This window comes from Phlebotomus papatasi, chromosome 1 (genome assembly GCF_024763615.1).
Source record: "Phlebotomus papatasi isolate M1 chromosome 1, Ppap_2.1, whole genome shotgun sequence".
NCBI classification, from domain to species: Eukaryota; Metazoa; Arthropoda; class Insecta; order Diptera; family Psychodidae; genus Phlebotomus; species Phlebotomus papatasi.
In genome coordinates, this window is record NC_077222.1 from 73,699,073 (window position 1) to 73,725,830 (window position 26,758).

The window sequence follows — 26,758 nt, forward strand, 5'->3', positions numbered from 1 at the left end:
AAGTCTCAGTGTAATTCAGATCTAATGGCTGAAACTGCCATACTCCTTTAGTCTTCCTGAACTTAGGGTAGAGTCAGTACTTTTTCGCCAGTAAGCACTTTTTCGCCACCTACAAATAAAATCACTTTTTCAGGGAATTATCAGCTCAAGGAACTACGAAATGACTATTACTTCGTAACCTCTAGTCCAACGGATCAGAAAACCATAACTGGTGCTCCACCGACTAGATTATTTGCAAGTTAATTGAAGAAATTGTCGACAAGGTGAAGTCACCAAAAAAATATGGAGTTCTTAATAAACTTGTCAACGCTCAGACAAATTGTTTTGCAATATTTTATGTTTTTGCAGTGCAGTATTTGATATTTTTTCACTGAAAGTCACTTTGTTATTAACTAAGCTTCGCTCTAATATAATTATTTAATAATGTTTTCCAAAAAAATAAAGAAATACGGATGTGGTGAAATAGGGCTTACTTTTTTCGGTTGTGTAAGTACTTTTCGCCACTCATTTTTCCAAACATTTTACAAGTGGCGCACCTCGCGGAATTTAGTTGAAACAGACGTAATTGTCAATTGATTTTTGTCGCAAACAAAAAATGTGCAAAAAATCATTCGAAATACTCTAATAATTGTCTAATATAAGGTGTTAAATAAGAAAAGTACTGTGCAATGTACTTTTGCGGGTTTTCGAAAGCTGCTGTTTCTTAAAAATCAATTAAAAACAAGTGGCGAAAAAGTGCTTACACAGTGGCGAAAAAGTGTTTACAAAGTGGCGAAAAGTACTGAAACATGCATTGTTGCAGGAAATGTACTTTTTCAACTAGATGCCCAAAAATTCCCGGAAAGTCTCCAGGTTCATTAGAGAGACAATGCTTTAAAGCACTTGTACAGAAAATTTCTTTTTATTTCGACAAAAATTGTAAGAATTACAAGGGTACAAAACCTTAAGGTGGCGAAAAGGGCTTACTCTACCCTATTTATTGAATTAAAAATATGTAAAATAATGTGTAAACTTAAGAAAAAAAAATATTTTCATCACTTACCAATTCACTAAATGAAATTACAATTGAGACGTTGCCGTGCGTTTGATGACTACTGTAAGATATATAATATACCAGGCGCCTCCATCATCATTGTTTATTTAACAGTAAAACCAATAAAATGCTTCTTAAGATCCAATAAATTTTATTGCCACTATTTGAACATCGTCTGATATGTCTACTTGCACATTATAACGAGGAGGTAATTTATTAGCTGAAGAACACAAGAAGCATAGTCAATTTTGTGGAAATGACCCCTAACCTGCTGATCCAGGTTTTTCTAACAATTACGTAACCAAAGTGATTGTCATTAAATTTTTTTCATGTCTGATGCGCTTTGCTCTAAATGTATGCATATTTTGAAGTTTGCGGTAGACTATATATTAGTGAACAATAACTTAAATGTAATCTTAGCCTTTTTATAGTCATTCAAACTTTAAGCACAAACATACAGATTTTCATTCATTCTCGAACTAAAAGTATTGGCTTTTTTATGTCTCATCAATTTCTGGAGAAGATAGCGATGATTCCCTGTCTGAGGAGTACATGGCAACATCTCTGTTCTCTGGATTAGCCATAACAGAAGTAATAAATGCTTGAGTTTCGGCCTGCAATTGAGCCAATTTTGCCTGAAGTAATTGATTCCGTTGGATTAGTTTAATTGTCTTAATGGCAATGTCCAGAAGGCCCTTTGTATTGTTGCCGCTGCCTTCCCAGCAATTCCTCTCAGGCCAAAATTCTACCCTTGATGGATAACACAAGTTGGTCTTGTCCTCCTTGAAACCATCATCATCATAGTCTGACATATTCAAAGAATCACAGCTGCAATAAAAAAAGAAAACATCTTACTAACGATCAGGGAAAATTTTCAGCAAGAGGAAATTTACCGGCAGTGCTGAGAGCTAGAGAAGTCCATGGAATGACCAGCTGATGAACAGCCACTGCTGGAGTCACTTTCACTCATGGAACTTGTTGACTGTCTTCGCTGGAATCTCAAAACACTTACTGGACTCCCATCAACATCATCGTCCATTTCGCCTTGAGTTGACTCCCTTCGATTTTCTCGATTGGGTGATTTTCCCATCACTGGAAAACGCGAAGGACGTTGATTCCAGCACAAGCGTCTCGAACTGGCTCGCCCTGAAAAATCAATGAAATGCACAAAATGCACGTGAAAGAAGTTTAAACTTTCTGAATTTGTTCAACTTTATCCATCCTCTTTCAGAAAGATATTTCCTAAAGATCATAGTGAGTGAGCTACATTTTAGTTCAGCTTTTGAAAAGTATATCAATTTGTTTCAGATTAAAATTCACTCGGACTTTGATCACTTTAAGTGCTTTAAGTACAATAAACTATTAATCGTCACTTATTATCCACTTATTTTGACCTATATATTCAACAGCCTGGTTTTATGAGATTTATAGCTTATAGATATTAATTTCCTCAAGTATCTCTGTTTAGACTTAAAGATGATACATTGCAAAATATTTAAAATCTAATTCTTCAATTCTATTGCATAACAATACTAAATGTAAGAGCGAAAATTTTCTCATTTTGCTCAATTCATAATTATGTTATGAAAATTTAGACAAATGTATGAAGGTTTCACTTTAACTTTGTAAAAAATGGTCGGACAATTTTCATAGAGTGACCGGTTCTACCTAACAAATATTCGGAGTATAGTAAAATTTTCCAATTTGAGTAGGTGCCTTTGAAGGGTAGGGGAGACTGGGGCAAAAAGTCACAAATCGAATATTTTAAAATTCAATATCTTCCAAGATAAATAAGATAGCGGCATAAAATTTTTTCCATAGATAGCCTCCATAGGTCTTCTTCAATGCCATAAGTTTGTTAGAATTTGAACAACGAATTTAGAAAATAAAAAATTTCTAAATTTTTAGACTTATTTTTGAAATATTTTCCTTGCAGAAGATATCAATTATTAGCTACTTATATTAAATTTGATGCACTGGTGAATATTTCCCAAATTATTTGGATTCTCTGAATACGAATCCGCTATCTATTTTAGAATTTTACAAAGATTCTTTTCTCCAGAAATCCTTTTATTAAAAACGACCACATGGGGTAAAAAGTAGCAAAGGCCATGGAGCAAAAAGTAACAAAAAGCGAAACAATTTTCTATGTTCCACGGTGAAAAGAAAGGTCAATGCTATGTGTCGCCGCTTGGTTGCATTGGCCAAACGATTTGCAGTCTTTTGTGTGTTTTTTGTAAAATAGCTTGAAATGTGCTTTTCTCGCTCAGATAGAGAAAACGGTGTTTTACAAAGGTGTAGAAGAATAAATTTCCTATGAAAATATGTAATCTAGGTATTTTACTTAAATTTACGAAATCCCGTAATAAAGCGAATCAAAATGTGATAGTATCTTATGCCTGATACTATTTGCCTCAGCATTTTTGAGAATGATCAAAAAATTACCTTTTAGAAAACAGCTCGATAAATATATCTCCTTAAAAAATAGAGGAAAATGGCTTTCACAGAGTTATAGAGTGGTAAATTTCCTATAAAACTGTGCTAATTAGAAATTTCGGAGGTGCTCGGGTAGCTTGTAAAAAAATAAAATATCCATTTTGTGACTTTTTGTCCCAGTCTCCCCTAATATTTTATAGTAATGGAATGATATTTCTATTACCCTATTATTTTTTTTATATATTCTATTATAATTTATATTTAGCTGTTGGACATTGTCATTTTTATCGTAATAATTACTTCATTATGAGGATCACTTCCCCCTTCGAAAGTATGGCATGACCTGAAGGTGCCAATTAATTACTAAACATATAACCATACAAAAAAAATTCCATTATGCTAACTTTATTTTGCTACTTAGGTCCTAATCAATTAAAAAAAAAACTGTGACTTTGAAAAATCGTCTTGGTATGAATCAGGTTTTTGACAACCTGAATTAATTGTTTTAGGGGGCAGTTGGGCACATTTGAATTGGAGTAGGTTTAATGTTTAAGGTTTAAGGTAAAATGGTTCTCTTCTCCTATTTTTAATTTTAAGATTAATTTTAAATTGAACTGGACTATGCCGTAACTATTTAGCTCCGCAAATCCATTGTGAAAATAAATTACATATGATAACGCTGAATTCCTTTTAAAGTAGGAGAAAAAGGTTCACTGTCCAGAGGTATATACCTATTCAAAAGTGCCCCACTTCCCTCTATTGTAATTGTGCTTATTATATTTCCATGTTTAGTTTCAAAACTTATTAAATAATACATCACAATGTATATAATTATTTGTTTACCTTTTCTGTTTACAAATTTAAAATGTACATTTATCATTTACTTTATAACCACCTCACCTTGGGATAGAACAATAAGATTACACATGATTTTTTTTTAATTTAAAGCAATTAGTCACTTGTGTTTCTCTAAATACTTTCAAATTCTTCCTAATCGCAACCAAGTTTATCAACAACTCTGATATTCGACTTGGTAATTTAAGCAGATGCAACCACTGCGAGCGAGAGATTTTGTATTCAAGGGAACTGTAGGATTTTAATGGGAAGGTCTTATATATAGTTATGAGACATACTGTTGCGAGAATTTGGGTCAGAATTTAGATTCAATCGATTTTTCTTGAATTGCATAATACTGGGCATCAGGGGGCATCAATGTGACAAATATTAGCACGTTTTTATCATTAGTGCATCCATCTACTTCATGCTTTCCGCTTTTATTTCATTCATAATTTCCATCACGAGGGCAAAAAAGTGTTTATCATCAGTGCGCCAATTTGCATTGTATTGCAAAATTTCATCATCACTATCGCATGTTGACTTCATAATGCTCCCTGCACATGTATTTAGTGTTTCTAAATACATTCATTTTCCTCAATTGCAGTGACTAATCTCTCCCCGCCTTTACCAGCCTATTTTCTTGTTCGTTTTCCACTCGTGCCTCTCAACTGGTCAACATGTGCACTTTCTGGGACACTAATGTGCTTCTTCAATTGATTTTTAATTGCCACTTCAGGGTAAAATAATTAACTTAAAAAAAATTGCTTAAACACCTTTCTCCAATATTTACAGCTTTTTTTTATAAAACGCCTTGAGGAAATGACGTCGTCTCAAGCATGGCAATAATTCCATTTCAATGTGTTTCACATAAATAAGTGTACGAATGCAAAAGGCGCTGGATGGAATTGACGACGCGTGATAAAACACGTGACTTGATATTGCGATATGAGAATGGCGATTTTTCTTTACTCAAGATTACATTAGGCATATGATGGGAATATCACCGAGCTAATTGATTTTATGGTTGTCTGAGAAATCATGTTGATTCAATTGAGCATAAACCCAGGAACACCAAAATAATCACAATTCTCAGCGGAATCTAGTTTTGCACTAACAGTCTGAGAGAGAATGTTATCAGATAGATGATACAATATTTTGTACGACTTGAAAACAATAATAAGCTCCTAATACCCAACGCACAATAACTTTTGTTTTTTAAACATGTTTTTTTACATTTCAATAAGGGTGAAAAAGATCTGAATCTAGTCATTTCGCTCATACTCTCACTGAGAGAAATCCGAAAAAGTTAAAATAACATTCTGGAAATGTTAATTTTACCCTGCATTATTGATCCGAAATCAGTGTAAATATTACCCTTTTTAGGTGTATTGGGGGTTAAAGTTACCCTTTTTCATGTTAATTTTATCCTTAAAATGGTGTAAAATTAACATTAAAAAATGTTGATATATTTTTACACCTAAAAAGTGTTAAAGTTATGAGGAAAAAAAGTTAATCGCACCCTCTTATTTTCTCAGTGCTTATGACCAGCGTACAATAACTTTTATTTGTAAACATGTTTTCAAAATCTCCAATTAGAATGAGCGAGATGACTAGATCTAGATCTCACTAACTCTCATTGAAATGTTAAAAACATGTTTACTAAACAAAAGTTATTGTGCGTGGGGCATTAGAATATATTGAAAGTATGTTTACAAACAGAAGTTATTGTGCGCTGGGCATAATCTAGGAGAGTTTACTAAAATATAAATTTACTGAAAAAATAAATTGGTTATTTTAATGATTTGAAAAAATATTAGGGTATTGCTCTAAATCACAGTTTATTTTTCTTATTAGTTAGATTCAGATAGATAAATAAATGAAAATGGTTACTATTTCAACTTACTGTGACTATAGTCATCTTCACAAACTATAGGGGTTTATTTAACCCAGTTCCGGAAGGTCTCAAAATTCTAAATAAAAACAATTATATTGGTTTTTCAGAATCTAACAGGTCATTAATCCTTAATAATTCAATCCTAAATTTTTTTTTGCAAAAAATCTCAATTGATAAGAAATTAGAGCAATTAGCCATATGACTCTGAAAACCGTATATAAATTATGAGCAATATAATTTTCGCTGATTTATTGCTCATACTCAAAGAAAGAGAGCAATATATAGACAGTCCGTGTTTTTATTTAACTTGTTACCAATCTGGAGCTCAAACGGTAAGAGATATTGACTTGTAGTTTTCAAAGCCCCCCCCCCCCAAACTATAGGCTAACATTATCTCCAGGCGTTTCCTTTTTACCGCACTGTTCTCCTTTTCCTTTAAAACTATTTTATTTTTTTTTTATTTCGATAGGGGGAAGCGGAGTACCTTTGAAAGTGGGGAACCTTTGAAATTGAGATTTTTTACCTATTTTTAAACAAAATTGAGCCTTATCGTGATATAATTCAGGTGTACAAAACAGATTTAGATGCTAAATTACATTGTGATATGGCTTAGTTCCACTTATATATAGTGGGACACCTTTAAAATTGGGATTTTTCTCCTATGTTTAAGTGGAACTGAGCCATATCGTAATGTAATTTAGTTTCTCAAACTATTTGTGCTACTAAATTATATCACGATAAGGCTCAATTTTATTTAAAGTCAGGTGAAAAATTCCAATTTCAAAGGTGCCCCACTTCAAAGGTACTCCACTTCCCCCTATTGGGCCATTTGGGAAATGTCCTCCCAAGTAACATAAAAGAAAATATGCAAAAGTTTAAAAAATAATTTTCAAGCAATCTAAAAAACATGGTTTGGACGAGAAGGGAAAGAAGGGGGAGAAACAGTTTATTTTAAGGGATGTTTCATTGCCAGGGGCCAGGAGTTCTTTCATTGCCAGGGGAGGGGGTTGCCGAAATTCTTTAATCGTTATTTCTAACCGTTTGGCCTGTATGTCTGAGAACAAGCACAACAGTGTGATAGAAGTTAAAAAAGAATAAAATACCGAATAATTTTTCGGGTTATAATATAATCGATAGTTGTACACAGATATTGTGGTATACACACAACATTTTTCTGGTTCAGGGTTTCTGCCGTTTACCTGATGAGATCGGTAGTAGTAAGTCGGCGGCAGACGCAACTAAGCATAATTGAGGAGAAATATATAATTGAATTGAATTGAATTGAACATTGAGGAATTTTCAGATGTAGAAATACGGAAGAATTTTCACAAAGCATTGGTGTTGAAATAATTCCCATAATATCTCCTTCTTGAAAATACATGGAGATTTATTTATGTAAAAACTTCACGTCTTTCTTTGTAATACGTCCAACAGATCAGTGTCATAAAAATTTGCATTAGTTCTGAAAATTTTTCCTCTCAAGTGTATTACTCTACTCCTATAATAACTTTGCTGTAGACGCAAAAAAGAAACAGTTCAGTATGTCAACTGCGTGGAAAAAGATCATCAATACGATTTAGCGACAAGAAACACTTAAAGTTGAAAATAAACAGCAGAAATTAATGTCACGTGGAAATCTTCAGTTATTATTCATTCGTTTCATTCAGTGAATCAAGAAAATTATGTATTCATCCTCTAATCTCCATTAATACACTTTTATACCAATAATAAAAGGCTATATTGCACATTAGGAACATAATGTTGGGAATCTAACATCTGATTGAGCGATTTAATCAGCATGATCATTATCATTTTATTTATATGAAGTTCATATATTTTCAAAATATAGCTTCCCCTACGAGTGGATTATAACGTTAAAGAGCAATTAAAAGTAATTGCACAGTTTGTATATTAGATTTGAGGGGAGAATGAAAATCATCAAACATCATTAAGAATTCATATGACATCCAGTATCAATAGAATATGCCATTTGAATTTTAGATATAGAAAGAGAAATCATACACTTCATAATAACTAAAATGCGCAGAAAATCAGTGTTGTATAAATGTTTTATAAGAAATATTTGTACAAATTCTTGGTAGAAAAAAAAAAAGATTTATGGAAGAAAAATACAAAAAGCATTTGAAAGACTCTGTAAAAAGGACTTTTCTAAAAATACAGCTTCCTTTATATAGCAGATTTTCCGGGCAAGTGAGATTTTTATGAATAGAAAAAGGTCAAAGAACTACTCGACAGGGATTAATGTTTCTTTTTCCCTTCACAATATATCTCCTCCATTTCTCCATGACCTAACTTTTTTTCACAAGGCTCTATTATCCTGTAAGCTCCAAGAAAAACTCTGAAGAATACTTAAAAGTTTTTCAAATGTTTCAATTCATGACAAAGTACACAGTGATTTAATGCTTATATTTGTGTTTCTGACTTTAAATAAATGTAACAAATTATTTATATTTTTTTAAAAATAGTTTTGTTGAGAAATAAATATTGAAGTTAATTAAATTTTCTTGCTGTCCGCCTATAGCTACATTTCTGCATTTAACATTTGTAAACCCACAAAACTTGATTAAAACAAAAAATTAATTACCGTCACGATAAAAGAGAGTGAAACGTTCTCGTTTCATTTATCAAAATCTGTCCAAAAGCTCGCTACGCAATTTTTTCCCACCCGTAGAGAAGGCTTTTAGCTGGAATAGAAGGAATGTTGTGATGATTGCTCAATCATTATAGAGTTAAATTTAAATTTAAAGTGCAAAAGCGACACGGGGTATAACGTGACTTAGGCGCAGGTCATGACCCATGCTCAAATGACATCGTTAGAGTTTATTGCGAGGCAAGTTGTAAAATGTTGCCCAGCTAAATTGGTGTTTAGAGCTCGTTGCCCTTGTTCATCACAGCATTTTTCGGATTAAGATGGATTTGTCGCGAAATCTCTATAATAAGCTTAATTTCTTTCTCACCAGGTTTTGCATATTCGTAGGATTTTTTTTTAAGATAAAGGTTGTTGACTAACCATAGCTGATAACAGATACTGCAGATGAGAGTGTTTGATGATTATTCCTCTGAGATCGTCTGCACTTTGTTTTGCGCTCATTTGACACACTAATTGTTGGAGCCATGTCGCTGGGTGAGTTTCTGAAAGAATGGGCAAAAAGTAATAACATAAATAAATTTAATAAATGAAATATCAAGGGAGAAAATGGATTTTTGCGTAGAAATAAGTTAAGTGTGACTCAAATAACTCTTCATTTTAATCATCTTCACGTGCTGTCTAATGAAAAGAGTAAACAGCATGTGTTGCTGATGCGGATTGATTTTTAATTATCACCCCTAACTCTTCACTCACATTAATGATTAACACAGTGATTTTAGGGATCATTCAAGAAACTACAAATATTCGAAAATGTGTTATTATTCATTAAAAGTATTAAAATATATCAAATAAATATTGTATTCATTTTATATTGAAATTGTAAAATGAATATGACTAAAGAAACATTACTCAATTTTTTTTTTATTTGCAATATTTGTCACGAAAATTTATTAAGTATTGTCATTATCTTAAGTTAAGGTGTAATTATATGATACAGCTTTTGTCCATGATTATTTGAGTTATGAGGAATGTGGACAGTTTTGGCTTCACGCATTGTTATCAGAATATTGTTATCTTGAATTCAGTTTATATTCGTTTAAAAAGGGAAGTGTGAAATCGCTCTACTCTTACTAAGGGATTAATACATTATTTAATTATTCTATTAAATTACATGAGTACTATATTATTTCTAGATCCATTAAATTAATCACTGCTTGGATTACAAAAGTATATATTAAAATGAGATTGTTTATAATTCCAGCTTCAGTATTTCGCAATAAGATCTTGACCAATTCAGACCAATTTTCTACAAGAATAATGTTTGGATATTGAGAATCGTCTAGTAAATCAATTTTTTGGCCGACGACACCAACTATTTCGACAACTCTTCGGCGAAATTATATTACTCCTAGAGATAGGGGAAAGTGACTATGCTTCATACTGTAAAATGATTTCCAAGGTTTGTGATTTTTTTCTGATTTCCACACAAACCGAAGCGATTCTTCCACTATGATAAAAAAATGTCTCACTTATTAGGTTCATAATCCCACCTCAAATAGTTCCTGAAAAACCTTAGATTTTCCTCAAGAAGAAAATGGAAATTCAGTGGCGATTTTTATACAAGTTGGGTCCGGGGCCTTCCTGTATAATAACTGATTCGACAATTCGGAGGCCCATTTTCACTGTAAAAATTTCACCGGATACAAAAAATTGCACATCAATATTTAGAAGGAACTCTAATCTATCTGCTTAAATCGTTTGTACGACTGGTTATTAGTTTTAAAATCACTGTTATGTAATTTTTTCTAAGCCATGTTTTTATGAGATTAGGGCACTAGCGAAAACCATTTTTTCACTTTGAGTCCAAGAAAATGTCACTTTCCAACCTTAAAATTCAGGCAACAGGGTTGAAGGTTCTGTCAATTGTCGATAAAATTGGCGGATTACAATAGGTGCAATTATGAAAGAATCACATCTAATGATAGACTTGCCACATTTAAATTATCATTCATGGACCCTTTTTAAAATATAGGATGGACACAGGTAGAATTTATGAATTTGTCACCACCCACAAAAACAGTGTTCCCAAGTAAAAATATTTTTACATAAATATTAATACTGATGACCCCTCTATGTGCCTATGATAGTAGTTTTCCTGAACAGCGACATTAACTAAGAAAAACTTATAAAATATAATGTATTGAAATTACAGTTTTGGACCTATTTTTGACTTTTGCTTCCTGAAACTAGGAAAAAAGAGCTACGTTCCTAATTTTTTCAGGAAGTGTGAGACTTAGGACCAGCTATTAAAATATATTGCTAAGAGTCACAACTATTGATTAACACAAGAAAAAAATAGTTATTATCAAACTTGGATCGTATCAAGCATGGTCACTTTCCCCTATATTGTTCCTTGGGCTGTGATTTACAACTGGTGAAAATTTGGTGATCATTCGATGTTCTGGTAACGGGATATTCAATTTTTTCGAAAAAAGAAATTACACAGGCAACATAGGAAATCGCCAACTTCAAATGACTCTCCTGAAAAGTGGTCATTCTGAGATAGAATAGTGTGGAATGGAACCGTCGATATGAAAGTGATAGATTATAGATGTTAACTTTCGGTTTTGAACAGAAGTCGCATTTTTATTGATGACTAGGGGAAAATGTCCATACTTCGTACGATTCCAAATTTCGTAACGACTTAATTTTTTCCCATGCTTCTCAATAAATGTAATTCAACGCACCCATATTAGGTGAGATTCTTAACAATCTCACCTACTATAATCCTAACAAAATTTCATGTCGTCCGATCGACCTCAAATTTGGCCAAAATGTGTTTCGCCACTTCCTGATTCCGAATATATATGTGGCTAAGTTACGTTCCCGGCCGGCCGGCCGGCCGACCGCTCTTTGGAGCTTAATAGCTCCTAAACTAAAAAAGATATCGACTTGCGGTTTTCGGCAAAGGTTATATATCGGGTTTAACGTTCAAGTGTGATAACGCCGTTACACTGTTTTGTCTTTTTTTACTTAAATCTCTAAACCTTATTTATCTCAGAATTGAAATTTGAAATACAAAATTCAATAAATTTCACAATAACTTAGCTGGATAAAATGGGATAATTTGGAATTTTGAGTTGCCCCCGCACTATTTCAAATTGTTAAAAAGGAAAATAAAACCACGAAATAGTTTTAAAAGGGACAGATAATCCTAACCGGCTTATGTAGGTGAGATTCTTAACGTGAGCTTACTCGGAGTGAATGCAAATTCGATTTAGAGCCGAAATTGTGAGTCGCCATTCAGTTATCTTGAATCAAATTCGTGAAATTATACAAATTTTGTATTTAAACCAAAATATCAAGGATTTGGATGAACTGACAGAAAAGTGTTATATGGGTGAAATGTGACCAGAATGTACTCTATAATTTTCCTATAGAACATGATCTCATCGATTACTCAGAAGCCAAGATAAGCGAGGTTTTTTGTTTCTTAACTTGTTTTTTCATCCAGAGTGTCCCAAGTAGTGATTTGTTGAACTTCAACTATATCAAAGAATTGTTGTATTTTGTGGGACTTTCCATTTAAAACCATATTTTAAGTGTCTTTGTGGAGTAGAGGCAGTCAAATTGGCATATGAGTGATTTCAAAGCGTTATTATGGGAAAAATCAATTTTTTCACACTTAAACGGCAAAATCGGAGTGATAGCGTAGTCTGAGCGGAAAATTATGTATGGACGAAATGTAGAGACAAATGTGCTCTACAATTATGTCGAAGTAATCATCAAAATCGGTTCAGCGACAGTCGAGATAATTGAGGTTATGTGATATTGAAATTGGTTTTTCGACTGTGGCGCCCCTGATGTTGGTCCCACGAAGTTCAAATATTTTAGAAAATTGTAGCATTTGGTGAGATCTTTCGTTTAAGCCCTCACTCATCAAAATCGGTCACATAGAACCGGAGATATGATTTTTTGAATTTTGTGAACTTTGACCCCTCATATCTCCGGTTCTATTGAAACCACAGCGCGCATTTGCACCATTTTGGAAACGTCCTAGACTGGACTACAACATACTAAAATTTGATTTACTTGCACAATGCCGTTTTTGAGAAAAGTGACTTTGAATTTCGATGAATTTTGACACTATCACAGCGCCACCTGTGGTGACTTTTTGAACTTCCATCTGAAAGTGCTCATCGAGACGAAACCAAAAAGGTAAAATTTAGGTCGCTATGTTAATTAGAACCGGAGATAAAGGCCGGTCAATGTTCGAACTTTGACCCCTTATAGCTCGGGTCAGGGGTTTTAGATCGACTTAAGGTTTTTTTTGTTTGATAGGTATAATCAACGGCTACAACATACTAAAATTTCAGCCCGATGCACAATGGAATTTTTGAGTTATTTAACTTTTAAGATTTAAAATTTTTCTTTTTAATAATAGCGCCCCTAGCGGTGGTTTTATGAACTTGTGATGTTAGAAGGGGAAGTGGCACTTCACGAGAGCTTTCCAAAAAGCCCTCATTTTTTAAATTCTGACAATTAGAACCGGAGTTATGGCCATTTTAAGAAATTTTTTTTGGACCCTTATAGCTCGGGTCAGGGGGGTCGGGGGACCTTAAGTTTGGTATTGATGGAAAGCTCTAAGGCCCAGCTATAACATACTAAAATTTGAGTCCGCTGAATGCCATAGGGGCGGAGCTATTGAGAAAACAAAAAAAGGGGGGTCTTCAAAATGGCGGAAGGAGGGGTGGGGGGTGGGGGGTCAATGCACCAAGTTGCAATTTTCACCCGATATATAACCTTTGCCGAAAACCGCAAGTCGATATCTCTTTTAGTTTAGGAGCTATTAAGCTCCAAAGAGCGGCCGGGAACGTAAAATAGCCACATATATATTCGTGATCAGGAAGTGCTGAAACACATTTTGGCCAAGTTTGAGGTCGATCGGACGACATGAAATTTTGTTAGGATTATAGTAGGTGAGATTGTTAAGAATCTCACCTAATAAAAGGTCCAAGATTTTTTTACTTAAATAATTTAAAACAAACAAAATAGCTGAAAGATATAACTTTGAGCAACTTTTATTTGTTTTAAACGTCGATTTAATTTCCTTTAAAACGACTTTTATTATCAAAATTCAACTCAAAAGCGAATATCCAAGTGCAATGAGGTCATGCTGTAGAACACCCTGCTTATTAAATCGTATAACTTTCTGATAGCTAGAACGGGTTAACATAACTTAGGGGGAAGTGGGACTACTTTGAGCTGTGGGACTACATTGTTATACGATTTTTGCGCATATGTTTAAAGAAAAGTGGGTTTTATCATGATGTGATGTGAATAGATAAAACAATTGTGGATCTGAATAAAATAATTGTAAGGACCAGCTTGATTTAGAAATAGGCGAAAAAGTCGTATAACAATCTAGCCCCACAGCTCAAAGTAACCCCACCTCTTCCTTTAACTAGTTTTTGTCCGAGAGGGGGGAGGTGAATGGCTAGAAGTATGATAGAATATCCTGCTTTAGTACATTATCCAAATGAGAAGGTTTTATTACAGAAAAATGGAAAATTCTTAAACAGAAACATCCAGGAATTTATTTTCAAATCCTAAATCCTTGATAATTTAGTTTTAATTGTAATTTGCAAATCTCAAGACATTTTTTATTTTTCAGCTAATGCTGAACTTAAACTCCCGATCTCTTAGCGTCAAAGATATAGGGATTCTAGCCCATTTCATTGGCAGAGCTTCTGAATTTAAATGCCTCGGGGGTTCACGTCTAATTTAATTTCACGGAGTCTTATAATATTCTTAAATTTAGAGTCAAAATTTTTCTGTGTGTAAAACTTATCAACATGTTTGGATGCTTGATTTATCTAAAGCGCAAAGAATCAAATAGTAAGATTGCGATATAGATAATATATGTAAATTAAAACAGAAATTACCAAACTGTTATTAAGGAAAAATTCTGTATTCCTATTTGGAGTTTTGAAAATTACCCATTTGGAGCAGGTTCTGAATTAATCTATTCAATATACAGCCTTGCTCTTCTTAAATCAAAATTGTTTCGTTAATTAAAAAATAATATTTATAACTCACTATTCCCTATCTTTGCCAATATATTTTAATTGGTCAAAATATTTCAAGAAATTTTTCAAATTGCTATATGGAGTCAATAAAATTTCACGAAATGTTTAACCTTTTCATTTCACCAGCTCTTCATTTACATTTAAAGACATTTTAACAACTTTTTATGTGTGGATCCATGTGGTTAATTGTTACGCAAATGTTGATGACACCCCTTGATGACTTTATATTATAACTTTTCTGTCAACGACCATTGAGATAATTGATTCCTCTTGGAAAATAAGTCAATAAAACTAATAAAGAAATTATTGGTCGCCAGCTGAGAAAATATTGGGGGAAGAATTAGCATAACATGTGTGGCTAATAGTGGGAGTTTATTGGCATGTGGATCAACACGAGCATGCAGAATGTCCCAATGCGACCTCATCGATCTTTGGCATAAAATGACTTTCTATCATTAAATTCTTGTGCTCAGCGAATTTCATCAAAGTCAAATATTGAGGTATGATTAAAACCAGTTTTTTCCGCGGTGCACTTGTAAAGTTCCTCGTGTCTACCTTTTCTTTCTCTTTCTGTCTATCTCTCGGTCAGAGTCAGCAGTTACGACAGATATGACTAAAATTATTTGGCACGTGTAGCAATCACTCTCCAATCTCTATGATTTTTTACGCGGTGGGCCAAAAAAAGCGCGTTCATGTGGACTCCTCTGGGTGGTTATGAAATCTCAGTAAATATTATGATCCAATTAAATGGAGTGTCACATCACAACTTTTTTCCGCGATCCTTCCTCTCCTCACCATTCTCGTTTATTTATTTTCCTCATTTAATGCCATTACATCGTGACAATGGCCAATGACTTAATTGCAAACACAAGCCACTCTTTGGCGCCTTTTAGAAAGGCATCTTTTTCCTACGAGAAATTTACGATAATGTCATGAAAATTATCTGCAGTGACTCCAGCAGAGCCAAGGTGTTAAACTTACTCAATGATTTGCATTTCATAAATACAAGCTGCACAAGCAAAAGAAATGTGTTAATATAAAAAACCTCTGAAGTGTGATGTACGAAGCCGATGATCTTGAAAAGCGGCTTAAAGATCATCAGAAAAAATGCCAACCATAGATCACTGAATCCACACAACACACTCCATGAGGAATGTTTATAAATAATTCCCGATTAATTTTAAAGTGTTTATTTTTGCTCACTCTCTGGAGACACGTTCCTCAAAATTTTAGCGATGTTGATGTTTGTCAAACAAAACAGCTTTATCAGTGGTATAAGAACACTTGGTATTTTCCAGAAGAATACCTCAATTTAAAAATAGCATTAAATTTCCCGTGTGTCATAGCTTCTTTTTATCTTTAAAAATAGCTGATCGTCGGTAATTACTGTAAATTACTGAATTACGGAATATTTGTTTAGTAATCTAATCACTTCTTCAAATAATACAATACATCTTAAAACTTTTATAATTTTTTCATAATTAAAATAATCTTATTTAATGCTCAGTGATATTTTAAAAGAACATATACAATAAATTCGAACTGTGCTAAAAAAAAGTAGGAAAATGCGAAAATTAAAGGTGAACAAAAAATGGATCTGATATAAATAATTCAATAAAAGTTTTATATACTTTCGAAGAATTTAAATTTATAAACCAACAAGTTTTAATCAAAATTCCAATCAGTCATCCCCTTTAATAGTGTTCTAAGTGAAAACTACTTTTTGACGGATAATATTTGTACTTGATTAAAAAAATGTCGAGATTTTTAAGAAATTGTTATACCAAAACAATAGTAATAATTCATTTTAGTTTACTCTAAATTTGGTTTACTTGAATATTTTACATTACTTCAATAATAATGTAATAAAGAAATAAATTTAATATATAATAATAATTTTTTAGTCCAGCGATTCAATGTGATTACCCCTGCAGATAAACATCTGATCTTAGGTAACGTGAACTTCAATTTTCAAAACGTTTTGATTTTGTTAAGCATAAAAATATTATGATAGTATCATTAGTAAATGGTACAGAAAATAGGTTTATTTACAGAAAAAATGTGGCGAGAAAAATTATGTAAAATTTCACTTTTAGTTATATATTGTACAAAAATTATAAGTCGCTATCTAACTGTTCATCTTTTCGATGGGTAATGAAATGGAAGGATATTTAGTCGAATGACATTTTCTTTCTGTTACTTCCTGAAACATAAAATTGTCAGAAAAATCAATTATTAGCTTTATCAGTATTAACTATCAATTAGTGCTAGTATTAACCACTAGCCTTCTTCTTTATTAAAAAAATATTAAAAATTGAGCAATTTTAAAATATAAAAACGTCCCAAATTTTCCGAATAATCAAATATTATGGTCACTATTTTTCTTCTATAAATATTGTCAAATAAATATTATCATAAAAAATTAGGCCATGTATTGATAATCCTTATATCAATTTTTTTAAAGGAGTTCCCCGAAAAACCCATGAGTTGATTTCTCTAACTATTTGGTCTCTTGTCCTTATAACATACAGACAGATAATCAGGGTGACGCGTGAAACATTATTAAATTTAAATTTAAATTTTCGCAATTCTACGAAAAATGTTAAAACTCAAAAGTTAGGGATTTATTTCGCTCTCTATGGAACTTCAGCTTTAAAAGTATTGTTGTGGAGAATGAAAGAAAAACTACTAGAACACATCGATCGCTCAGAATAAGAAACGAATAACTCGCAGTTGGCAAAAGGAGAGTGATTTGAAGCTGAGATTTTACATGCAGTGTATATGATTTTTGAGATTTAAAATCTCTATAACTTTAAAAAGGCATAGAATAAATGAGCAGTAAAAAGTTAAAATTGATCAGTATCAAAGAAATTTGAAACAATGATATTGTCGTCCAAATTTTGGCAAAGGGAAAATAAAGGGCTTTTCACTCTATATGGAACTATTTTAAATGTTAAATATATAAATTAGGCCCATTTTTGTAAAGATTTAAGTTTTTTACTGACCATAATTAGATATTTTACCGCTCATTTTTAATTTTTTACTGATCATTTAGAATTTTTTACTGATCGTTTGTTTTTTGCCCTTTAAAAATAGTTATCTTTAACGTATAATATTCACAGGGAAGGTAGAGGATATAAAGAAGTATCCAAAGAGCTAATAAAACGATTTTTGTACAAAATCGAGTTGTTCGACTTATATTCTGAGTCGTCGATATATCAACATGATCACTTATAATTTGAACACTGTTAACAAACTTTGTCAAGTTATAATGAAGGGCCTTTGATACAATATGTCAATTTCACGGAGATAACCAAAATCCAAAATGAAAGGAATTTATATGGAGGATAATGTGTAGAATCATTTCCCAAGCACAGAAAATTTCCCTTTTCCTCCAGCAAGCGCAGGTGCAATCCTGGGAGTAGCTACCACACTTTTAACAATTCGGGATTTTGACTTTCAGGATTTTGGCTTTTGGGATTTTGGCTTTCAGCATTTTGACCGGGACCCCAATTTCAATACATCCTTTCTCAACTTGAATAAAACCTAAGATATTTTATGATATTAATATTGAGTACAAATAGAGTAGTAATAAATGGAACGTTCCATATATGAGAATTAATATGCATCACCTAATTTTGTCTGATATTATTATAAATATTAAATGTCTGGCATTTAGAATTAGGTGGAATTTGGATTATGATGTCATAAAAATCGTAAAAGTGTTATGTATATCAAAACTTGCCACGGGTTTCCCTCACATGACTTCGCAAAATTAATAAATTGATGAATTGCATATATAGCTTCTTTATACGTATACATACACAACCACGGCGAATTTATCGTGTTTGTTTTTCTGGAAAAAAATGAGTGCAAATAAAAAAGATAGGCAAACAATGTCACTGATATTGGATAATATTAATGTGCCGATAAATTGGAATGGTAAAGAGCCAAATGTGTGCCGCAACATGAGAAATTTATTAATTCCACGAGTTTACAAATTTAAATTATGTGACTATATTGCATTCAACAAAAAATCAGATTAAATCGACACGCGACGTTGTTGTAGCAACCAATCCTGCAGTCTCATGGAAAATATATCTATATATCTTGTGATGCTTATGATGATTTGTAGACTATTTTTCTGTCTCTAATTTTTGCACATAAAGATAAAGGAGACCACAAGTGAAGAGCACCCAAGAGGCGGCAAATGATAAATCGGATTCTTAATGGACTATCCTAGATTGTTTTTAGTTTCGAGTGCCAGACTAATTGGCACAGTAACATTCAACTTTAATTTCTATTGAAAAAAAAACTGTTTGTCACTTGCACGTGGAATATATCCAAGGCGATCCTACGGAGTGTGTTTGAGAATGAGATGCAATGAAAAATTGAGGCATGTGGTGTGTGAGAAATGTGGGGGCAAATGCAGGAAGTACCACTGACTCACGTGGAAAGAGATGCTCACTCAAAATTTACCTTCATATTACAAAAGCACTGAAATTAATATTTCCTAGAATTGAGGAAATCTTTGCGGAAGTTGATTTATTTCACTTGAAACTTTTGATCGAATTTGTAGGAGAGATAAATTTAAAGTATATTGCTTTACATTGGTGATAAAATGCTATGGTACATGTACAAAAAATTTGAAAGGAAAATAATGGAGTTATCACAGCTAAAGATATTAAATAAAAAAAAATATTTTTTGCTTCAGGTATGCCAAATATTCTTTTTAGTGGTCTCTAATGAAATTCACACATCTGTCATTTAATTTAACTCTTTATAGAACACTAAATCAGACATTTATTTACATACACTGTAGATTTAGTTGAAGAACTTAAGGAAAATTGTATATTACTCCCTTCTTTTAGAATTAAAAATTACCTAGTAACTTTTAATTATAATTCGGTAACAAACAAACGAAGATGGTTTTATTTATTTTAACAAAGATTCAAAAAATGTCTTCAATTAAATTAGAACATGTATGTACTAAATGAAGTATTAATGAACTTTAAACATGGGCCATGTGTAATAAGTACTTAATCCCATGATACATTTTCGTCTCGTAGAGCATTTTTCGATTAGATAGAGCTTAGAAGCATACAGAGCACATAAGACCTTTCAGAGGTTAAAACCAAGATATTTTGTTCGAGATTAGATATTTTAGTACATGCGAATTATTCTCTTTCAAGGCTAAATTAACTCTAGAGACACAAGTTATGGAACTTTTATAATAAAGGGGAATGGATAAGCACTTTGAAAAAGGATTAAAAACACTATAAACCGTCATGAAAAAAAATTTAGTGATTTGTAACACTGAGAAAAAAACGGGGGTGCGATTAACATTTTTTCCTCAGAACTTTAACACTTTTTTAGGTGTATAAATATATCAACATTTTTAATGTTAATTTTACACCTTTTTAAGGGTAAAATTAACATGAAAAAGGGTAACTCTAACCCCCAGTAGATCTAAAAAGGGTAATATTTACACATATTTCGGATCAATACTGCAGGGTAACATTAACATTTCCGGAATGTTATTTTAACTTATTCGGATTTACCTCAGTGAAGAGAATAATTTTCCTTCAAAAAATATCTGCATTAATTCTATTAATGCTATTTATATCTATATCGCAGGATAGAGTGGAGGAGTTGACACATCTATGACTTTAAAAAAATATATATAAGATTTTGGGATATTAAATTAATATATAAAAAATGTACTATATAATATTTTCAAATACTTAATTCCAAAGAGAAACTAATTGGATTGGACTTAATTATATCTTGAATACAATTATTAAGCATTTCACTAAGATTCTTTAAAACTCTTCTCTAAATATTCATTAACAGTGGGAAATTAAAATAGGGGAGACCGGAACAGAATTAGCCAGCAAATGAAATTTTTCTTTACCTATAATTTGGGAAAAACTTACTTAAATTGCACTGATAAATATTTCGATAGGAAAGAATGTAATCACGTCTGAATAATTAATAGTTTACTCAATATTATTTCTTAGAAAAACTAAAACACCCTACTATCTTCTTCTATCGCTGGCTAAGTCTGCCCCACTTCCCCCTACCTCAATTAATTAGAATTGCAAAATTACTCAAGATTATTGGGAGAAAATTGTGTTATTAATATCTTCTTGCTTCAGAAAAAAAAGATGCAACTAATCCCTTTGATATTTAAAAAAAAACTTAAGTAAAATACTTTTTTTTTTAAATATTAAAAAACTGAAAATAAAGTCTATATAGGGGAAAATGGGGCACTTTTGAAAATGATTGGGATTTTTCACCTATATTTAAGTGGAACTGAGACATATTATAATGTAATTTAGCTTCCCAATCTGTATGTGTAGCTATAAATTATAGAACGATAAGACTCAATTTTATTTAAAAATGGGTGAAAAATCCAAATGGTGCTCCACTTCCCCCTATTAATATGTCTATAATTTCTAAAATTTTTAGTGAGGTAAAATAGACAGACATGTACTAAATATTGAACTTACAACTGAAATAGGTGTGATTAGAAGAAATCACATCTAAATGTTTCAGTGGAAATTATTGAATTATTAATGAACAACTTGGAAAATTTATCAACGTGTTCGGTCTTTGTTTTACAGATTAAATAAATTGTAACTTTATAAAGCATCATTCTGAGAACATAATTACTCAAAGATTTTCTTGGAAGCGACGTTTTCTGTTTATTCTTAACGAGTGTAATTTTTCAGTAATCCACGCGACGAGTGATACAGTGTAACTTTTTCATCAGAATTTGAAAAAAAAAAAATAAAAGAAAAAACAATCGCGAAGGCCTTATCAATCGACCAGTTGTGCTGAGAATCTGCTATTTGCTTAAGAGAATAAATACAATTTCACTTTATAAACACGAGCCCAAAGCTATTTGCATTATTTAAAACTCGATGGCCCAGAGAGTTGTTTCATCAAGCACGTGTAGAGGCGGTTCCTCGAGTATTTTTTTTCAAATTTATTTTACCTAGTTTCACCTCTTCCTTGCGTCTTTCTCTTCCTCCTAAACCTCAATGCTCGATTACTGCAGTTCGGAGGCAAAACAAAGACTATTTGAGGAGAGAAGAAAAAGTACACGCGCGCATAATACGTAAGAGTTTAGCATTTGACTTGCAAAACTTCTTTTTTTTTACAATCTTTCTCCAAGTTCAAATAAAATCGACAATTCTTGTTTTTTCCTGTGTTTGCAACCTTCAAGCGGGAATATATGTATGTACAGAGGAGAGATGCCTCACAGAGCTTCAGTCCATTCATGTATACAAACATATTTGGGCCGAGGGGTCAATAGCGCGGAAATTTGGCACTATACGTACCTCAATTATTATTGCTTCAACCAGTAATTTCACATTACCACTTCCTCAATTAATGCTCTCTCCTCTTCTGTCATTAAAACTCAAGACGAAAATCGACTAATAAAAACTTTAGTGGATTTAATTGTACCTGCTGCTTTAAAGGCAACACGTGTGAATTTGCAATTACTTTTTTGGATTGGGAAAGCACGAGATTCTGCAGAAAATGGATTTTAATTGCGAAAAAAAAGCATTCTTGCACGGTTTATAAAGTTAATACAAAGGTTAAATTGCTTCCGGCCATAACAAAATGAGAAGAATGGGGCATTCCCAATATTTAGATTTCTCTTATGTTCGCATTGCTAAATTTAAAAGTCTGCTGCAGACTGTTCAGAATGATGTTAAATTTGACTAGAAAATGAAACAAATTGGGTACATAGATATCTAATAAAAAGAGAATAAAAAAATTAAATGGATAAAATTTATAAAGTATTTTTGGGATAGGAGAAATTTGAAGTAGGGGGAAATGGGGCGCCTTTGAAAGTGAAGCACCTTTGAAATTGGGATTTTTCACCTAATTTTAAATAAAATTGAGCCTTATCGTGATATAATTTAGTTGCACAAATAGTTTGAGAAGCTAAATTACATTATGAATGGCTCGGTTCCACTTAAACATAAGAGAAAAATCCCAATTTTAAAGGTGCCCCACTTTCAAAGGTGCCCACTTCCCCCTATTGATCCATATTGGCAACTTAATAGTACGGTTTACCGACAAAATTGGTATAATTTACTGTATATCTAGAATGTTTACTAATGAATGTGAACTTTTATTTCATAAAAACATTTATTGTGATTTAAATAAATAAGTAATTCTGGAATTTTTGAAGAAAAATGCAGCATTTATAAAATATACTTGATAAAACTCGAAATATTTAGGGTAAAGTAGTACAAGTTGGACAGGGCTTTCTTTCTTGATAAATTTAGTACTTCATTTTTATTTGTATATTATTTTTGATGCTTTAGTTTTATAAATTGGTTCCTTGTGATTAAAAAAAATGTAGTACTGTATTTATCAAGAAAAAATCCCTGTCCAACTTGTACCGGCGAATTGTCCAATTTTTAACACTATGTCCAAATTGTATCACTTTACCCTATGTTAGAGTTCACTGTAATTTTCCTAAATAATTTACTAAAGAAAAAAAAACGCAATTTTATACAGCATTTTTCTTGTCAATGAGATCAGTACAAAATTACAGCAGATAAGCGGGGAGATGTGTTAAAAAAATTTATGGTAATGTAGTTTAATTATTATGTTATAAATTAAACAGTAAAAATAATATTGGCCGTTTCATCATCACTTTCGTTGCACATTTGTATAAATAGAGGGAACTGGGACAGATTGGCCAAGAGTAGAATTGACAGTGGCATGTTATAGTTTGCCTATGAATTATGTTATATTATGAATTAAATACCTAATGGACAAAACCAAGATAATATTTGCAATGGTAAATTGGTTCGGCTCGGAGCACCCGATAAGTTGAAACAAAGGATTGGATCTATAATGTGTTGTAGTATTTATTTTAAATCGATAAATCCTCTGTTTTTGAAAATTGTTTTGTTCACAATCTTGTATTAAAATGAGCTTTTCTCAAAGAACGCTCGCTTTTTTCTTCTTCATATAGGTAACGGACTTTTTTGAATTTAAAAGCAATTTTTGAAAAAGTGTTTTTACTTCTTCAACAACTTTATGTTTAAATAAAAAATATTTAATATTATCTTTTAATAGAAAAACAAAACCGATAAATTTTCTTTAAATAGGGTACTATAGCCCAATTCAGAACCTTCTTTAAATAAGATTTTTCACGACTTTTAATGAAAACAGAGAATTTATCCTTTATTTAACACAATACTAAATTTTTATTTATAGGGTAAAGTGGTACAAGTTGGACAGTGGTACAAGTTGGACAATGGTACAATTTCGACAGGGCTTTTTGTCTTGATAAATTTAGTACTTCATTTTTATTTGTATATTTTTAATGCTTTAGTTTTATAATTTGGTTCCTTGTGCTTAGAAACAAATTTTGTACTGTATTTATCAAGAAAAAAGCCATGTCCAACTTGTACCGGCGAATTGTCCAACTTGTAACACTAATTCCAAATTATAAACTTTACACTATTGAAACTTCGAACCCGGCTGCATCGTTCTTCGTCGGTAATGAATAGGTTAGGTACCGATAACTTTTTTTAATTTATGAATCAATTTAAGCGGTAGTAAACCAGTATACACCCAAAACCCCCAAAACCCATGCGAAAATATATTTCACGGAGAGCTCTTTCTCGTCAGTTCGAGCACTCTGCAAAACTGAAATGCTTTGCAATCTCTGTTCACAAAAGAATACACAAGGAAACCTTTCATTTGTTGACTAATTTAGCCCCGATATTTTCAATTATATTTTTATTTATAGTTACCATTAATAATTAGTTAATTATACTTGATCAAGCATTACAATTTATAGTACAAAATTCTATTAAAGAATCGCTTTCTAGAAACAAATCTTTAATACGATGAGTACGATGTACTAGAAGAGTCTCTCAGCGTGGAACATATTATTATAATAATTACAATTAATTTTGATGATTATTTTAATAAACCTACTGAAAAAACCTTTATTTGAAGTTATAGTATCTATCGATTTAATGTGTCAATTAAGATGAAGAGGCCCCCAAAGAGAATGTCAAGATAGCGGAATATGAATAAATCATTGAGCTGTGCGAAGTCGACATCGTGAATTTTGCAAGAGATTATTCTTTTAATCACAGATCTCGTTGCCCCCTAATTTTTCTAATGGTTATAATATTTCATATCCGTTAGAAATTGCGATTTTGTACAGAAGTTTTCTTTTTTTTTTTTGTAAAGGAAATACCTCGGTATTATATTGGCCCATTATGGAATTATGAATTCTTACAATTGAACTCTATCCAATAGAAGACGCGAAATTGTAATGGTGAGATTGAGTAGGAATAAAAAGAGCGGGTAAATGACTCTCAAACACGTGTAGCAATAAAGCTATCAAAAGTGATTTAAGAATTTTATTGTCCCATTTCCGATTGATTTATTCAATTCGCCTGAGAATTAAACTCAAGTATATAAACATTTTAATGGCAATTTCATCGACTTCTTTTTTTTCTGCTTCCCCAGACAATTAATCTACGGAGCTATATGTCCGAACTTTGTAGGTTTCTTTGAGGCTCAAATTGGGAGCAATAATGAGAAGAAACTTTGTGTGATTCTCTGTGCCAAAATTAATTTACGTTCACAAGATTATACGGAATGTCTTAGAAAATGGATCAAGTTGGAAGGGAGATTTGCATGAATTGCTGTCGACAAATGACGCGGGATCATTTGGAAGCTTTTTCAAGGAAGGAATAATTTCTAGCAATTAAACCGTAAATGAAGACACGTGAAGAACAATGTGGAATTATTCTGTCGGTATTTCACCTTTCTGGTAAGACATAGCTTTTTTTATTTAGCAATCTTCTTAGCATTTAAACAGTTGGATCACATTGAAAAAAAAACTAGTCATTGTAATTACAATGAACTTCAATTTTTCCATACCAGCTGTGTTTTCCCTTTTGAGGTATTAAATGGAATTTTTATTTGAGTCACGATTCACCATAAAATCTTGTTTTTTTTTTCTTTCGAAGAAGTCGTTCCAAAATATTAAAATAAAAAACAAAAACAATAAGTTGTACTTACATGACTCATCTAGTTGAGCAGGTAATGAAGAACAAGTATTCCTCACACGATTTCACCTAAAAAATCAATCCTTCTAAATTCACACTTTCTTAAGAAAATTGCACGGAAATTATCAATGAGATAGTAAACTATGGTGTTTGGCGTGAGAAGTGTCTTGCTTAAGTGACCGACCACGAATGAAGTCGCAATCAGTTGCTCAGACGAGTTGAGAGCCCAATGTCTCTCGTCGACAACGAGCTGCACGAAGACTCCACGTTTGTTGCCGCATTCTGCTATAGACTCGTCAGGGAATGCGCCTGTGAAAATTTCACACGTGAGGCATGAAAAGTTTCAGGAATTTCCAATCACCCCGCAGAAACACGCGATGACCTCAACTGCCAAAGATTCTTCTGCATGTTTGTTCACCAAATATTTTGCAGATTTTCAACACATTTCAGACAACACCTAAAAACCAAAACTTCAAATAAAACATTTTTATCTTAATTCGCTGTCAGAAGAGTAAGCATTGTACAATGCAAAAATAGCCTGTAAATAGATATAATTTGGTTTAATAGACATTAGTTGAAGATTATTCTACAAAAGTAGCATGGTCAAATGAATAACCATGGCGGAATGCTTCTTCAATTCAATAATTTTACGCTATTCCTCTTAATTCGGTTCCCCGTAGTTTGTCTGCTCGAATTTCACGTAGGGAGCAATAATAGCTAGTTCCAGTTGTTTAGATCTCGAACTGAAATCCTACATTATGGTAGAACCTTGTAAATTTGAAAATAAAATCT

General features: G+C 32.3%; 1 protein-coding gene across 1 annotated transcript; it reads right to left on the minus strand.

Annotated features, from left to right (window-relative positions):
* Positions 1–1,167: 1,167 nt before the first annotated feature.
* LOC129801576 (uncharacterized) lies at positions 1,168–26,226 on the minus strand. The gene is made up of 4 exons (XM_055846796.1): positions 25,980–26,226; positions 9,232–9,353; positions 1,927–2,179; positions 1,168–1,861 (listed from the first exon to the last, which is right to left on the minus strand). The coding sequence occupies exons 2-4, from the start codon at positions 9,335–9,337 to the stop codon at positions 1,531–1,533; spliced, it is 690 nt and encodes a 229-aa protein (XP_055702771.1). The 5' UTR covers positions 9,338–9,353; positions 25,980–26,226; the 3' UTR covers positions 1,168–1,530.
* Between the last annotated feature and the right edge of the window lie 532 nt (positions 26,227–26,758).